Below are 17,052 nucleotides of genomic sequence, written 5' to 3'. Positions count from 1 at the left end.
GAAGCCTTCTTCACAACAATTGAACCGCTCTCCTTGAAGTTCTTGATGATCCGATAAATGGTTGATTTAGGTGCAATCTTACTGGCAGCAATATCCTTGCCTGTGAAGCCCTTTTTGTGCAAAGTAATGATAACGGCACGTGTTTCCTTGCAGGTAACCATGGTTGACAGAGGAAGAACAATGATTCCAAGCACCACCCTCCTTTTGAAGCTTCCAGTCTGTTATTCGAACTCAATCAGCATGACAGAGTGATCTCCAGCCTTGTCCTAGTCAACACTCACACCTGTGTTATTAACGAGAGAGTCACTGACATGATGTCAGCTGGTCCTTTTGTGGCAGGGCTGAAATGCAGTGGAAATGTTTTTTGGGGATTCAGTTCATTTGCATGGCAAAGAGGGACTTTCAATTAATTGCAATTCATCTGATCACTCTTCATAACATTCTGGAGTATATGCAAATTGCCATCATACAGACTGAGGCAGTAGACTTTGTGAAAATGAATATTTGTGTCATTCTCAAAACTTTTGGCCACGACTGTATAGTGGGTGTTTGTGTGTTGGTAATGTATTTATTTATATTTAAATGTATATTGGTTATAAAGCACTGTTGTGTGTATGCAGAGTAGGGTGAGATCAGATGTATACTAAAGAGAGTCTCAATAAAAGTCTTAGAATGAAAAGTCCCATGTTGTGTTTATTAAACATAAGTGTTAATTACACCATACGAAAACCTCACATACACGTCTCAACAACAAAAAAATCATTGTGAACTTGATAAACTGCATTAATTAAAAAAATAAAGTAGTTCAATGGAAGTAATGAAATAGACATTTGTGAACATCATATAGCCTACACAGTACAAACACAATATGTAAGACACTCATTAGGCGTATATATGCCTTATATATCACACAATGTGTTGATGCAATGTTCTACCCAGGAATCTTCCACGCTGAAGTCTGTTTCAACACCGAAACTCTTGTTATTCCAAATGCATCTATGGGTCTTTTTAGCTGACAACAACCAAAATGAATCTTTGTCTTTAATGCAGGGTTTGATCTAAACATCAGAAGCTATTGAGTGGAATGGTTACTTTCTATATTACAGAGTGGGATGGTTTTTCTGCTGGTGTATCCTGAGGCATCTCCTCTCTGAAAAACTCTTCCCGCAGTGCATACAGGCGAATGGCTTCTCTCCAGTGTGGACCTTCAGGTGCATCTTCAGCTGGTCCTGGCGAGAGAACATCTTCTCACACTGTGGGCAGCTGTAGGGTTTCTCCCCTGTGTGGACTCTCTGGTGCCTCTTCAGGTGGTGCTGGTGGGAGAACCTCTTCTCACACTGGGTACAGCTGAAGGGTTTCTCCCCTGTGTGGACCCTCTGGTGGATCTCCACATTCTGGAGGCAGCTGAAGCCTTTGTGACAGAACATGCAGAGGAACCGTTTCTCTTTACTATTGCCTGATGTTGTTGCCCCTCCCCGAGCCTGAGCTTTAGCCCTGTCATTTGAGTTCAATACCTGATCAAAAAGGACACGGACATGTGAATCGGAAGGCTCTAACGACGTGGACACTGGACCGCGTTCCCTGAACGCGTGTAAAGGGGAGTGGGTTGCGACATTTAGATTTGTCTCTAAGCTTTCCCTGTAGTCAAAGAAGTCACTGGTGTTGCCCTGCGAGTGTCCTTCTCCTAAGTGAGTTTCGTCTGCATTCCATGACAGAGAAACGTCGCTCTCCACTTTCACAGTCACTTCATCTACGACCAGACCCTCCCCTTTCTTATCTAGGAACCCTTCAGAGTTTACACTACTACTGTACCGGTTCCAGTCACCTCTCATTGGATTAGTCGGTGTATCTAAGCCCAAAGGCATGTCACCAGGTATCATCTCTATAACGTATGAACAGGACGGATCATTGCCAGTCTGTGACACGTCACTCGAGTCCTGATGGGACAGAACAGTCCTCGGGCTTGGGTTACCGTAAAGTCTATACTCTGAGCGGGGAGCAGGAGCACAGCTCAGTGATTCCAGCCCCGTTAAAGTCTCGGTGTCTGTCTCTGACTTGAGGGCGGCGTTCTGCGTTCCACTGACCTCCGTGATGCTGCGTCTGATCCTGGGCTGCGCTGGAGCGGTGGTGGGGTCCTCCGTGGCTACAGGGGGCGCCACTTCAGCCGCTGCTTCCACCTGGATGTTTCTGCTGTCACGTGGGTCCTCCTCTCCTTCAGACCTCTCCTGCTTGACCCCAGGACCTGCAGCCTCTGCATCTGCAGACTGACACAAGAAGAGAAGAGGTTAATAACCACTTAACCCTATTCTCAACAGGCTGGTCGAGCATGTTTTGACAATGGATTTAGAACTGGATTTTAAAGAAATCTTCACTAGAACTTTATTGGTCAACTCCCCCAGCCCTCCTGCATCAATTTACATAATTTGTATCATTTTGGGTTGCTACAGTTCAGTGTTGTGGCATTAACTTTGTCCACTCAGAAGGCTGTAAGAAAACAAAAAATGAGTCACCAAAGGTATGGGATAAAGGCAGGAATTACATTTGTGAGGGATTAATATTGTTCCATTCATGTTAGTATAGACCTCGAAGAGTAGGAATATGAAAATAAATAGTTAAAATGTAAAAAAGCTAACAAGCAAAAAAAAATACAAATGGACATATCAACATGTCAGTAAAAAGTACGGTGGACTGAGATTGGTATATATATCTTTTATTAAAAATACTTATTTTGCTGAAAAATATTGCCATATATTCTCAAAATGTAGTCTGAACATGTGAGAAACATGGTGGAAGAACCTGGATCATTATTAATTTAAGAAAACCATTTTGAGGGACATTGCACTATACACTACCTGAAAATGCATTGAAAACATTTTAATATATACTGAACAAAAATGTAAACACAACATGTAAAGTGTTCGTCCCATGTTTCATGAGCTAAAAAAAGATCCCAGAAATCTTTCATATGCACAAAAAAGTTTATTTCTCTCAAATGTTTTATTTACATCCCTGTCAGTGAGCATTTCTCCTTTGCCAAGATAATCTAGCCACCTGACAGGTGCGGCATATCAAGAAGCTGATTAAACTGCATGATCATTATACAGGTGCATCTTGTGCTGGAGGCAATAAAAAGTGCTCTAAAAATGTGCAGTTTTGTCACACAACACAATACCAAAGACGTCTCAAGTTGAGAAAGGGTTCAATTGGCATGCTGACTGCAGCAATGTCCACCAGAGCTGTTGCCAGAAAATGTAATGTTAATTTCTCTACCATAAACCGCCTCCAACAGCATTTTAGAGAATTTGAAACCGGCCTCACAACTGCAGACGACGTGTAACCACTGTGGTGGTTATTTCTTTATTATCAAATGAGGAGAGACAAACTTATCACACAAGTCAAAGTTCTACTTAAACTAAATCTTTATGCACATATTAATAAGGAAAGCATGTCACACCACACACAAGTGAATTAATGTCAGTGCTCTGCAATAACTATGGCTGGTCGACACAACACTCTTGACTGTTGTGTTGAGAGCCCCGACACAAAGAATACAAATACCTTTTATAGCAAAGATACACCCTCTTAGTCTACATGACAAACAACAGAAGTGTGGAATGGGTCACAAGGTTAGGATTCATACAAAAGGAAATCAATAATTCACAGCAGACAGTATCTGCTGTAAAGATTGTTCTCATTGTGTGGAAACCAGAGTCATTATCCATACTCGTCATATCCACCTTGGTACCTCCCAGTACACAAACACCAACTCATGCTATGGAATGGGGTCTTTAGGTTATCACCAAAGGCATCGTAAATCCAGTGTCAGCATTAAGTGCCAAAGGCCCAACTCTGTAGAACACACACAATCTGAGAGTGTTCTAAGAACCCCCTATTCTATTCCATAAAACAACCATTTGATGCAGTAACAGTATTATAACATAATATTGTAATTTTGCTCTCACACAACACCAGCCCAGGACCTACACATCCGGCTTCTTCACCTGCGGGATCATCACCCGGACAGCTGATGAAACTGTGGGTTTGCACAACCAAAGAATTTCTGTACAAACTGTCAGAAACGGTCTCAGGGAAGCTCATCTGTGTGTTCGTCATCATCATCAGTAGGGTCTTGGCCTGACTGCAGTTCGGCGTTGTAACCGACTTCAGTGGGCAAATGCATAACTTCGATGGCCACTGGCACGCTGGAAAAGTGTGCTCTTCACGGATGAATCCCGGTTTCAACTGTACCTGGCAGACGGCAGGTATGGCGTCGTCTGGGCGAGCGGTTTGCTGACGTTAACTTTGTGAACAGAGTGCCCCATGGTGGGGTTATGGTATGGGCAGGCATAAACTACGGACAACGAACACAATTGCATTTTATCAATGGCAATTTGACTGATTTCCATATATCAACAATAACTCAGTAAAATCTTTGAGACTGTTGCAAGATGCGTTTATATTTTTGTTCAGTATATATCTTATATGACCATGTTTTCATGAATTTGACGATGCAAATTTGGAGCAAAATCTTAGGCTACAATACAAGGAACCTGGAAGTACCACTTTCATGGCGTATTGGATAACAATCTTGTAGGGAGGTCCCTCAAGCTCCCCATGGCAGATAAATAAAGACGTAAATGTAAGCAAGTGAAAAGGGGAGCCTTTCTGAAATAGACGGGCCACATTTCATTTACTGTAATTCTTAATGCAACACTATTACACTGACCTCCAGTGGTGTAGTGGTGCCTGGAGAAGTGGGTACATTCTAATTTTGAAAAGAAAAATCCCAAAACGGCCTACCTGGAGAAGGATAGGTGCCCTGTGTGAAAAATGATGAAAAACAGTGTCATACAGTGTATTCGGAAAGTATTCAGACCCCTTGACTTTTTCCACGTTTTGTTACATTACAGCCTTATTCTAAAATTGATTACATTTTTTTTCTCCCCCTCATCAACATACACAATACCCTATAATGACAGAGCAAAAACAGTTTGTTTGCAAATTTATAAAACTAAAAACCTGAAATATAACATTTACATATAGTACCAATCAAACATTTGGACACACCTACTAATTTCAGGATTTGTCTTTATTTTTACTATTTTCTACATTGTGAAGACATCAAAACTGTGAAATAACATATATGGGATCATGTAGTAACCAAATCAAAATATATTTTATATTTGAGATTCTTCAAAGTAGCCACCCTTTGCCTCGATGACAGCTTTGCACACGCTTGGCATTCTCTCAACCAGCTTCATGAGGTAGTCACCTGGAATGCATTTAAATTAACAGGTGTGCCTTGTTAAAAGTTAATTTGTGGAATTTCTTTCCTTTTTAATGCGTTTGAGCCAAGGTAGGGGTGGTATACAGAAGATAGCCCTATTTGGTAAAAGACCAAGTCCATATTATGGCAAGAACATCTCAAATAAGTAAAGAGAAATGACAGTCCATCATTGCTTTAAGATATGAAGGTCAGTCAATGTAGAACATTTCAAGAACTTTGAAAGTTTCTTCAAGAGCAGTTGCAAAAAAAAACGGCTCTCATGAGGACCGACACAGGAAAGGAAGACCCAGAGTTACCTCTGCCGCAGAGGGTAAGTTCAATTAGAGTTAACTGCACCTCAGATTGCAGCCCAAATAAATGCTGCAAAGAAACTACTACTAAAGGACACTAAAAAGAATAGACTTGCTTGGGCCAAGAAACACGAGCAATGGACCTTGGTCTAATGAGTCCAAATTTGAGATTTTTGGTTCCAACCGCCGTGTCTTTGTGAGACGCAGAGTAGTGCGAACGGATCTCCACATGTGTGGTTCCCACGGTGAAGCATGGAGGATGAGGTGTGATGGTACTTTGCTGGTGACACTGTCTGTGATTTATTTAGAATTCAAGGCAGACTTAACCAGCATGGTTATCTCAGCGATAAGCCATCCCATCTGGTTTGCGCTTAGTGGGACTATCATTTCAACAGGACAATGACCCAACACACCTCCAGGCTGTGTAAGGGCTATTTGACCAAGAAGGAGAGTGATGGAGTGGTGCATCAGATGACCTAGCCTACACAATCACCTGACCTCAACCCAATTGAGATGGTTTGGGATGAGTTGGACCGCAGAGTGAAGGAAAAGCAGCCAACAAGTGCTCAGCATATGTGGTAACTCCTTCAAGACTGTTGGAAAAGCATTCCAGGTGAAGCTGGTTGAGAGAATGCCAAGTGTGTGCAAAGCTGTCATCAAGGCAAAGGGTTGCTACTTTGAAGAATTTGTTTAACACTTTTTTGGTCACTACAGGATTCCATGTGTTATTTCATAGTTTTGATGTCTTCACTAATATTCTACAATGTAGAAAATAGTAAAAATAAAGAAAAACGCTTGAATGAGTAGGTGTGTCCAAACTTTTGACTGGTACTGTAAGTATCCAAACCCTTTACTCAGTACTTTGTTGAAGCACCTTTAGTAGCGATTATAGCCTAGAGTCTTCTTGGGTATGACACTACAAGCTTGGCACACCTGTAATTGGGGAGTTCCTCCCATTCTTCTCTGCAGATCCTCTCAAGCTCTGTCAGGTTGGATGATGAGCGTCGCTGCAGAGCTATTTTCAGGCCTCTCAAGAGATTTTCGATCGGGTTCAAGTCCGGTCTCTGGCTGGGCCACTCAAGGACATTCAGAGACTTGTCCCGAAGCTTGGTCGGAAGCTTGGCCGAAGCTTGGTCAGTCTTGGCTGTGTGCTTAGGGTTGTGGTATTGTTGGAAGATCAACCTTCGCCCCAATCTGAGGTCCGGAGCGCTCTGGAGCAGGTTTTCATCAAGGATCTCTCTGTACTTTGCTCCGTCATCTTTCCCTTGATCATGACTAGTCTCCCAGTCCCTGCCTCTGAAAAACATCCCCACAGCATGATGCTGCCACCACCATGCTTCACCGTATCAAAGGTGCCAGGTTTCCCTGCAGATGTCACGCTTGGCATTCAGGCTAAAGAGTTCAATCTTGGTTTCATCAGACCAGATAATCTTCTTACTCATGGTTTGAGAGTCCTTTAGGTGCCTTTTGGCAAACTCCAAGCGAGCTGTCGTGCCTTTTACTGAGGAGTGGCTTCCGTCTGGCCACTCTACCATAAAGGCCTGATTGGTGGAGTGCTGCAGAGATGGTTGTCTTTCTGGAAGGTTCTCCCATCTCCACAGATTAACTCAGGAGCTCTGACAGAGTGACCATTGGATTCTTGGTCACGTCCCTGACCAAGGCCTTTCTACCCCAATTTCTCCGTTTGGCCGGACGGCCAGCTCTAGGAAGTCTTGATGGTTCCAAACTTCTTCCATTTAATGATGGAGGCCACTGTGTTCTTGGGGACCCTCAATGAAGCAGACATTTTTTGGTACCGTTCCCCAGATCGGTGCCTCGACACAATCCTGTCGGAGCTCTACGGACAATTCCTTCGACCTCATGGCTTGGTTTTTGCTCTGACATGTACTATCAACTGTGGGACATTATATAGACAGGTGTGTGCCTTTCCAAATCATGTCCAATCAATTGAATTTAACACAGGTGGACTCCAATCAAGTTGTAGATACATTTCAAGGATGATCAATGGAAACAGGATGCACATGAGCTCAATTCCGAGTCTGATAGCAAAGGGTCTGAATACTTATGTAAATAAGGTATCTGTTTTTTATATTTAATACATTTGCAAAAATGTCTAAAACCCTGTTTTCGCTTTGTCATTATGGTGTATTGTGTGTGGTATTATTTAATAATTTTAGAATAAGACTGTAACGTAACAAAATGTGGAAAGGCAGGGGTCTGAATATTTTCCAAAATGTACTGTACACTCTGAATGACCTAAAATGATATACAGTGGCTTGCGAAAGTATTCACCCCCCTTGGCATTTTTCCTATTTTGTTGCCTTACAACCTGGAATTAAAATATTTTTGGGGGGTGTTTGTATCATTTGATTTAAACAACATGCCTACCACTTTGAAGATACAAAATATGTTTTATTGTAAAACAAACAAGAAATAAGACAACAAAACAGAAAACTTGAGCGTGCATAACTATTCACCCCCCCCCCCCAAAACCAATACTTTGTAGAGCCACCTTTTGCAGCAATTACAGCTGCAAGCCTCTTGGGGTAGGTCTCTATAAGCTTGGCACATCTAGCCACTGGGATATTTGCCCATTCTTCAAGGCAAAACTGCTCCAGCTCCCTCAAGTTGGATGGGTTCTGCTGGTGTACAGCAATCTAAGTCATACCACAGATTCTCAATTGGATTGAGGTCTGGGTTTGACTAGGCCATTCCAAGACATTGAATGTATCCCCTTAAACCACACGAGTGTTGCTTTAGCAGTATGCTTAGGGTCATTGTCCTGCAGGAAGGTGAACCTCCATCCCAGTCTCAAATCTCTGGAAGACTAACAGGTTCCCTCAAGAATTTCCCTGTATTTAGTGCACTCCATCATTCCTTCAATTCTGACCAGTTTCCCAGTCCCTGCCGATGAAAAACATCCCCACAGCATGATGCTGCCACCACCATACTTCACTGTGGTGGGGATGGTGTTCTCGGGTGATGAGAAGTGTTGGGTTTGCGCCAGACATAGCGTTTTCCTTGATGGCCAAAAAGCTAAATTTGAGTCTCATCTAACCAGATTACCATCTTCCATATGTTTGGGGAGTCTCCTACATGCCTTTTAGCGAACACCAAACGTGTTTGCTTGCAATGGCTTTTTTCTGGCCACTCTTCCATAAAGCCCAGTTCTGTGGAGTGTACGGCTTAAAGTGGTCCTATGGACAGATACTCCAATCTCCGCTGTGGAGCTTTGCAGCTCCTTCAGGGTTAACTTTGGTCTCTTTGTTGTCTCTGATTAATGCCCCCCTTGCCTGGTCCGTGAGTTTTGGTGGGCGGCCCTCTCTTGGCAGGTTTGTTGTGGTGCCATATTTGTTCCATTTCGTAATAATGGATTTAATGGTGCTCCGCGGGATGTTCAAAGTTTCAGATATTTTAACCCAACCCTGATCTGTACTTCTCCACAACTTTGTCCCTGACCTGTTTGGAGAGCTCCTTGGTCTTCGCGGTGCCACTTGCTTAGTGGTGTTGCAGACTCTGGGGCCTTTCAGAACAGGTTTGTATATATACTGAGATCATGTGACAGATCATGTGACACTTAGATTGCACACAGGTGGACTTTATTGAACTAATTATGTGACTTCTGAAGGTAATTGGTTGCACTAGATCTTATTTAGGGGCTTCATAGCAAAGGGGGTGAATACATAGGCACGCACCACTTTTCCATGTAATTCTTTTTGAATTTTTTGAAACAAGTAATTTTTTTCATTTCACTTCCCCAATTTGGACTATATGTCCATTACATGAAATCCAAATAAAAATCAATTTAAATAACAGGTTGTAATGCAACAAAATAGAAAAAATGCCAAGGGGAGTGAATACTTTTGCAAGGCACTGTATCCCATATTGGTCTTTCACTGTCAGGCCAACCTAAGCTGTACTGTGAAAGTAGGCTAAACTGAGTCATACATTCGCAGGTTTCAGACTTTTATTATTATAATGATTTTTTAAAGGCTTTTGCTATCAAAGTCACACGTTTTTAATGAAAAAACAACAAAATTGGATGTAAATCCATAACAATGATTAAGCCACATCAGGAGACAACTTTTTAGGTCTGGGGGGGGGGGGAAATTTCAAAGGAAATAATTTTTTTGTGTAGTTACCCTTTAAAAGTACACAGGCACTTAGCACTGTTGTTTGGTTAACAGTGTTTCTGTAGCAGGGGAGAACGCATAGATGTGGCTTTTATTTGTCATTTTTATGTTCTTTACTTGGCAGTATTCCAAACGGGACATTATTTGTCTTTTTACTTAAACATGCAAACACCATCAGATAGAATTCATCGCAAGCAATGCACTGGGTTAGTCAGATTTGATCAAATATAACAGAACATATGAACTGGAATGACATTCACTCTCACAGGCTGGGTTGCCAAAAATAACTAACTGAAAGCCACACCCCCAATAAGTGATGAATATGACTGCTTTGACGCATATGTCACTGTGCTATTATGGCTATATGCGCCATGCCACTGCCTATTTCGTATGTTTATTTAGCAAACAAGACAGCTCATAATCTAATGCCGTTATCAACCAACAAACCTATATTTTTGTTTTAATTAGCTTTAAAAATGCAAACTTTTCTCAGCCTCGTGGCAAAATGTGTCGAATAGCATCGGGTGAGCTATAAAACTGCAAATATTTCCCTCTGCCCTATGGCAAAATGTGTAGATCTGCAGGAAATGTGCTTTAAAACTGCACATTTTTCTCTCTGCCCCATGGCAAAATATGCAGGAAGGTACATGCTCCCCCCCCCATCATAATTATTTTGGGGGGCCCACACACATTTCTGCAGGCCCACCCACCAATATCTGGCTACAGCACTGTTCTGTAGCACGAGATGGAATTTTAAAAACAAAATAGCCACTGGATTGATGGAAATAATCATGATATCATTCTGAAAGGTAGGCTAGTTAACATTTAATTGAGACGGTTATTGGGAAAGCCTTTTCATCTACCAGAGTACGGTTAGGCCAGCATTAGCATCGCTATATTTTCCTGTTCCTTAATTGTTTGAAACCTGGACTTTTTACTTCATATTATGAGGCATGTTTAACCTTGGATCAAAGTAGCCTATAGCCAAAATCCCACCATAGAAACGTGGAGTCAATTATTTTATAAAGGCTTCCTCATATGCTTTCTCCTATTCTATTGGTTTTCTTTCTTTCATTGTCTAGCAGCCAAGGCATTATCCTTGTCATGTTAGAAACCGATGATAGCTGTTGCATCTTTAGATCTCCCCTCTTTATAAATTTCTAACGGATATTTCCATCTCTGTCCATGAAACCTCTAGCATGTGCGGTACGCATTTTAGAAAGGTGTTTTCCGCAAATTGCATTTTGGAACATCAGCCGTGTGCATATTGCTGCACCCAAAATGTGAAGAAATAATAGTTTATCAACTTTTTAAGCTAAACATTCTGATCTGTTTCATCAGCCTTATTGATATGGCGTATACCTCCACTACACTACTTTGATACCTATCAGTGGGGATTAAGAAATGAGTATACGCAATGCTCACTGAAAAATAAGTGGTTATATGGTGTATAGCCTCCACTACACCACTGCTAACCTCTATCACGATAACGTGCTGGGTCGAGGTTCCGCTCCCCTCATCAACAGTGATTGGTTGGTCATCTCTCCATGTATTTTGTCCTGCTGCCTTCACAAAGCTCCTGTGGCCACCAGTGAGATCTCCTTCACCTGAGAGTTATTGGGGGAAAGAGGTAGTTTAGCTACTGTCAATACTTAACGGTACACTATTTACATTTTTGACACTGTGTAGAATTGGCAAGGATGTAAAGTAACACTTCTCATAACTTTCTATACTATTTAGTGATCGATGTACACTGAACAAAAATATAAACGCAACATGTAAAGTGTTGGTCCCATGTTTCATGAGCTGAAATAAAAGATCCCAGAAATGTTTCATATGCACAAAACCTTATTTCTCTCAAATTTTGTGCCCAAATTTGTTTACATCCGTTAGTGAGCATATCTCATTTGACAAGATAATCCATCCACCTGACAGGTGTGGCACCTCAAGAAGCTGATTAAAAAGCATGATCATTACACAGGTGCACCTTGTGCTAGGGACAGTAAAAGCCCACTGTGCAGTTGTCACACAACTCAATGCCACTGATGTCTCAAGTTTTGAGAGAGCGTGCAATTGGCATGGTGACTGCAGGAATGTCCACCAGAGCTGTTGCCAGAGAATGTAATGTTCATGTCTCTACAACCATAAGCTACCTCCAACGTCGTTTTAGAGAATTTGGCCGTACTTCCAACCGGCCTCACAACCGCAGGCCACATGTAACCACACCAGCCTAGGACCTCCACATCCGGCTTCTTCACCTGCGGGATCGTCTGACACCAGCCAACCGGACAGCTGATGAAACTGAGGAGTATTTCTGCCTGTAATAAAGCCCTTTTGAGGGGGATAAAAATGTATTCTGATTGGCTGGGCATGGCACCCCAGTGGATGGGCCTGGCTGCCAAGTGGGTGGGCCTATGCCCTCCCAGGCCCACACCTCTGTCCAGTCATGTGTAATAGATGTGGGCCTAATTGATTTATTTAAATTGACTGATTTCCTTATATGAACTGTAACTCAGTAAAATATTTGAAATTGTTGCGTTTATATTTTTGTTCACAATATTATGTTCCATTCATCACATTGTTTTCATTGGGAAATAATAGGAAATGCAGTAAATCAAGAATATGGTTAGAATATTTTAGTGTTTTTGCGCTAGATAGCTAAGTAATTCTATCCAAAAACTGACCAAGACCCAATTTTATGTAACACATCTGAACGGGAGCGACAGGAACGAAACTATATATGAAAGTCGACAGGCCGCGCAGCCTTGGCCTTCTGCGAAATGTACCTCTTTCCATTCCTCTGTATCGGTCTAGGATCTTGACATTACTGGGACGACTAGCGAGGATGCGCTCTCGCATTGTCCTGTCTGCGCGCTCCCTTGCTACCTTCAGTTCAAGTAGCTGTAGTTTCCTACGCAATCCCCTGTTTTCTTTCTGGCTTTGAGAAATTTCCAAACGAAACACTGCATAGTCATCGTCTACGAGTTTACAGATCTCTGCCACGGCTGAATTTGCTAGCACTTCCATGATGGAGGCTATTTGAGTGTGAAAAACCATACAGTTAGCCATTGTTAGTTCAGCGTTACCTAAATAACATCTATCAACCAAGTCCTGTCTCCAACGCGAATTAAAGACTACATGGGGTAGGTATGTGATGCTGTTCTGCTAAATTAGTCATATTTGTTCGTCCCATGTTGTTAATTAACGTGGAAATAACAACAAAAACGCTAACGTGGAAATTGTTCTTGGTCACTGTTCACTTCCGTTTAAACTGAAGAGAGAGGATGTTATTGGGTAACGTCATAGCTCAAAGGGTGTGTCTAAATGAAAAAAGTATGAGCGCTGTTTTTTTGTTTTTAAATAAGGTACCACTAAGAAATCTGTTCCCAAGTATTTCCACACATAATGGAGAGAAACGTGATCGTATACAAATGTGAGCAAGGTTTTAAATGATTGTTTTAGTCGAACATTATATCTGCTTGGGCTTCGTGCGGTAAATTTGCGTTCTACAAATTATTTGTAATTATGTTCTGGCCCCCAATCATCAGCTCAAGAAAAAAATCGGATCAAATCAAAATTGATTGGTCACATACACATGTTTAGCAGATGTTATTGCGAGTGTAGCGAAATGCTTGTGCTTCTAGTCCCGACAGTGCAGTAATATCTAACATGTAATCTAACAATTCCACAACAACTACCTAATACACAGATTTAAGTAAAGGAATGGAATAAGAATATATAAATATATGGATGAGCAATGACAGAGCGGCACAGGCAAAATGCAATAGATGGTATAAAATACAGTATATACATATGAGATGAGTAATGCAAGATATGTGAACATTATTAAAGTGGCATTATTAAAGTGACTAGTGTTCCAGTCCTTAAAGTGGCCAGTGATTCCTAGTCTATGCCTATAGGCAGCAGCCTCTAATGTGCTAGTGATGGCTGTTTAACAGTCTGATGGCCTTGAGATAGAAGCTGTTTTTCAGTCTCTCGGTTCCAGCTTTGCTGCACCTGTACTGACCTCGCTTTCTGCATAGTAGCGGGGTGAACAGGCAGTGGCTCGGGTGGTTGTTGTCCTTGATGATCGTTTTGGCCTTCAGTGACATCGGGTGCTGTAGGTATCCTGGAGGGCAGGTAGTTTGCTCCCGGTGATGCGTTGTGCAGACTGCACCACCCTCTGGAGAGCCTTGCGGTTGTGGGAAGTGCAGTTGCCGTACCAGGCGGTGATACAGCCCGACAGGATGCTCTCAATTGTGCTTCTGTAAAAGTTTGTGGGGGTTTTAGGTGACAAGACAAATTTCTTCAGCCTCCTGAGGTTGAAGAGGCGCTGTTGCACACTGTCTGTATGGGTGGATAATTTCAGTTTGTCCGTGATGTGTACACCGAGGAACTTAAAAACTGTCCACCTTCTCCACTGCTGTCCCGTCGATGTGGATAGGGGAGTGCTCCCTCTGCTGTTTCCTGAAGTCCAACTTCATCTCATTTGTTTTGTTGATGTTGAGTGAGAGGTTGTTTTCCTGACACCACACTCCGAGTGCCCTCACCTCCTCCCTGTAGGCTGTCTCCTCGTTGTTGGTAATCAAGCCTACTACTGTTGTGTTGTCTGCAAACTTGATGATTGAGTTGGAGGTGTGCATGGCCACGCAGTCATGGGTGAACAGGGAGTACAGGAGAGGGCTGAGAACACACCCTTGCGGGGCCCCAGTGTTGAGGATTAGCGGGTTGGAGGAAACTTTGCAGTATTGTTTTTTATGTATTATTTCTTACATTGTTAGCCCGGAAAATCTTAAGTGTTATTACATACAGCCGGGAAGAACTATTGGATATCAGAGCAACGTCAACTTACCAGCACTACGACCAGGAATTCGACTTTCCCGAAGTGGAACCTTTGTCTGTACCACCCAGGGCATTTTAACTGATTCCAGAGGCTGACACAAAACAACGCTGCTGGAGAATAAGTAGGCGGAGCGGTCTTCTGGTCAGACTTTGGAGGCGCACACCACCCACTGCTCCCGAGTATGTTACTCGCTAATGTCCAGTTTCTAGATAACAAGGTTGCCAAAATTAGGGCACGGGTTGCTTTCCAGAAAGACACCAGGGATTGTAACATACTCTGTTTCAAGGAAACATGGCTCTCTTGGGAAATGCTGTCGGAGTCGGTACAGCCACCTGGATTCTTTGTGCGTTGCGCCAACTGGAAAAAACATCTCTCTGGACAGAAGAAGGGCGGAGGTATATGTTTCATGATTAATGGTGTAATTGTAACAACATACAGGAACTCAAATCCTTTTGTTCACCTGACCTAGAATTCCTCACAATCAAATGCCGACCATATTATCTCCCAAGGGAATTCTCCTCGGTTATTGTCACAGCCGTGTATATCCCACCTCAAGCCGAATGCCACGACGGCCCTCAAGGAACTTCACTGGACTTTATGCAAACTGGAAACCATATATCCTGAGGCTGAATTTATTATAGCTGGGGATTTTAACAAAGCAAATTTGAGAACAAGGCTACCTAAATTCTATCAGCATATTGACTGTAGTCTACTCTAACTTCCGCGATGCATACAAGGCCCTCCCCCACCCTCCTTTCGGCAAATCTGACCACGACTCAATTTTGCTCCTCCCTTCCTAGAGGCAGAAACTCAAACAGGATGTACCTGTGCTAAGGACTATTCAACGCTGGTCTGACCAATCCACGCTTCAAGATTGTTTTGATCACGCGGACTGGGACATGTTGTGTGTAGCCTCAGAGAATAATATCGACGTATACACTGATTCGTTGAGTGAGTTTATAAGGAACTGCATAGGAGATGTTGCACCTACTGTGACTATTAAAACCTACCCTAACCAGAAACCGTGGATAGATGGCGGCATTCGTGCAGAACTGAATGGCAAACCACCACATTTAACCATGGAAAGGTGACTGGGAATATGGCCGAATACAAACAGTGTAGTTATTCCCTCCAAGGCAATCAAACAAGCAAAATGTCAGTATAGAGACAAAGTGGATTCGCAAATCAAAGGCTCAGACACAAGACGTATGTGAAAGGTTCTACAGACCATCTAGTTGATGACCCCTGCGGTACTGTTTATTACATTACATATCAAATCTCCTATTCATGAAATGTCTAGAATATCATTGTATGCTGTAGCGTTAAGATTTCACTTCACTGGAACTAAGAGACCTAGCTTGAACCATGAAAAACATCATTAATCAAACTCGGAATCGATCAGAAAAACGCCACCAAGACTGATCTGGAGAAGGTCTGTATGGAGGAGTGGGCCAAAAAATCCCTGCTGCAGTGTGTGCAAACCTGGTCAATAACTACAGGAAACGTATGATCTCTGTAATTGCAAACAATTTCTGTAAATTTTCTGTACCAAATATTAAGTTCATTTGTGGCCTGCTGGAGGTCATTTTGCAGGGCTCTGGCAGTGCTACTCCTTGCACAAAGGCGGAGGTAGCGGTCCTGCTGCTGGGTTGTTGCCCTCCTACGGCCTCCTCCACGTCTCCTGATGTACTGGCCTGTCTCCTGGTAGCGCCTCCATGCTCTAGACACTACGCTGACAGACACAGCAAACCTTCTTGCCACAGCTCGCATTGATGTGCCATCATGGATGAGCTGCACTACCTGAGCCACTTGTGTGGGTTGTAGACTCCGTCTCATGCTACCACTAGAGTGAGAGCACCGCCAGCATTCAAAAGTGACCAAAACATCAGCCAGGAAGCATAGGAACTGAGAAGTGGTCTGTGGTCACCACCTGCAGAATCACTCCTTTATTGGGGGTGTCTTGCTAATTGCCTATAATTTCCACCTTTTGTCTATTCCATTTGCACAACAGCATGTGAAATTTATTGTCAATCAGTGTTGCTTCCTAAGTGGACAGTTTGATTTCACAGAAGTGTGATTGACTTGGAGTTACATTGTGTTGGTTAAGTGTTCCCTTTATTTTTTTGAGCAGTGTACTTAAATCCGAAATGGTTCTCTAGTAAATTAGTAAGAATGTCTCACCCCATGTTCAAGAATGGCCTTTTTCCCTTTATTCAGATTACAACTGCTCACTTTTGGTTATTTGAAAACAAAATCATCTCCAAAATATCGTTATTTTTTTAAACAAGCGTCGCGGACCACGATGTCTTGCTCCCAGACAAATTAAACAACTTCTTTGCTCGCTTTGAGGACAATACAGTGCCACTGACACGGCCCGCTACCAAAACCTGCGGGATCTCCTTCACTGCAGCCAACATGAGAAAAACATTTAAACGTGTTAACCCTCGCAAGGCTGCAGGCTCAGACGGCATCCCCAGCCGCGTCCTCAGAGCATGCGCA

The 17,052-nt window shown here is 42.6% G+C and overlaps 1 protein-coding gene across 3 annotated transcripts in view; it reads right to left on the bottom strand.

The window, feature by feature from the left end:
• The window catches only part of LOC139577637 (uncharacterized), a 28,253-nt gene extending 15,249 nt beyond the window's left edge, over positions 1 to 13,004 (bottom strand). The window contains exons 1-3 of one of the 3 annotated variants that reach the window (XM_071404775.1): positions 12,497 to 13,004; positions 11,136 to 11,317; positions 2,085 to 2,264 (exon numbers count right to left, since the gene is read on the bottom strand). In XM_071404775.1, coding sequence (XP_071260876.1) covers positions 2,085 to 2,264; positions 11,136 to 11,317; positions 12,497 to 12,779 — 645 coding nt within the window. In that variant the 5' untranslated portion in view covers positions 12,780 to 13,004. The remainder of the gene's footprint in view (positions 1 to 2,084; positions 2,265 to 11,135; positions 11,318 to 12,496) is intronic. The other 2 variants (XM_071404776.1, XM_071404778.1) reach the window with 2 other exon arrangements.
• Positions 13,005 to 17,052: the final 4,048 nt, after the last annotated feature.

Source organism: Salvelinus alpinus, chromosome 6 (genome assembly GCF_045679555.1).
Source record: "Salvelinus alpinus chromosome 6, SLU_Salpinus.1, whole genome shotgun sequence".
NCBI lineage: Eukaryota > Metazoa > Chordata > Actinopteri > Salmoniformes > Salmonidae > Salvelinus > Salvelinus alpinus.
The sequence above is the reverse complement of the archived record's forward strand: the minus strand, read 5'-3'. Positions and strand labels throughout refer to the sequence as shown.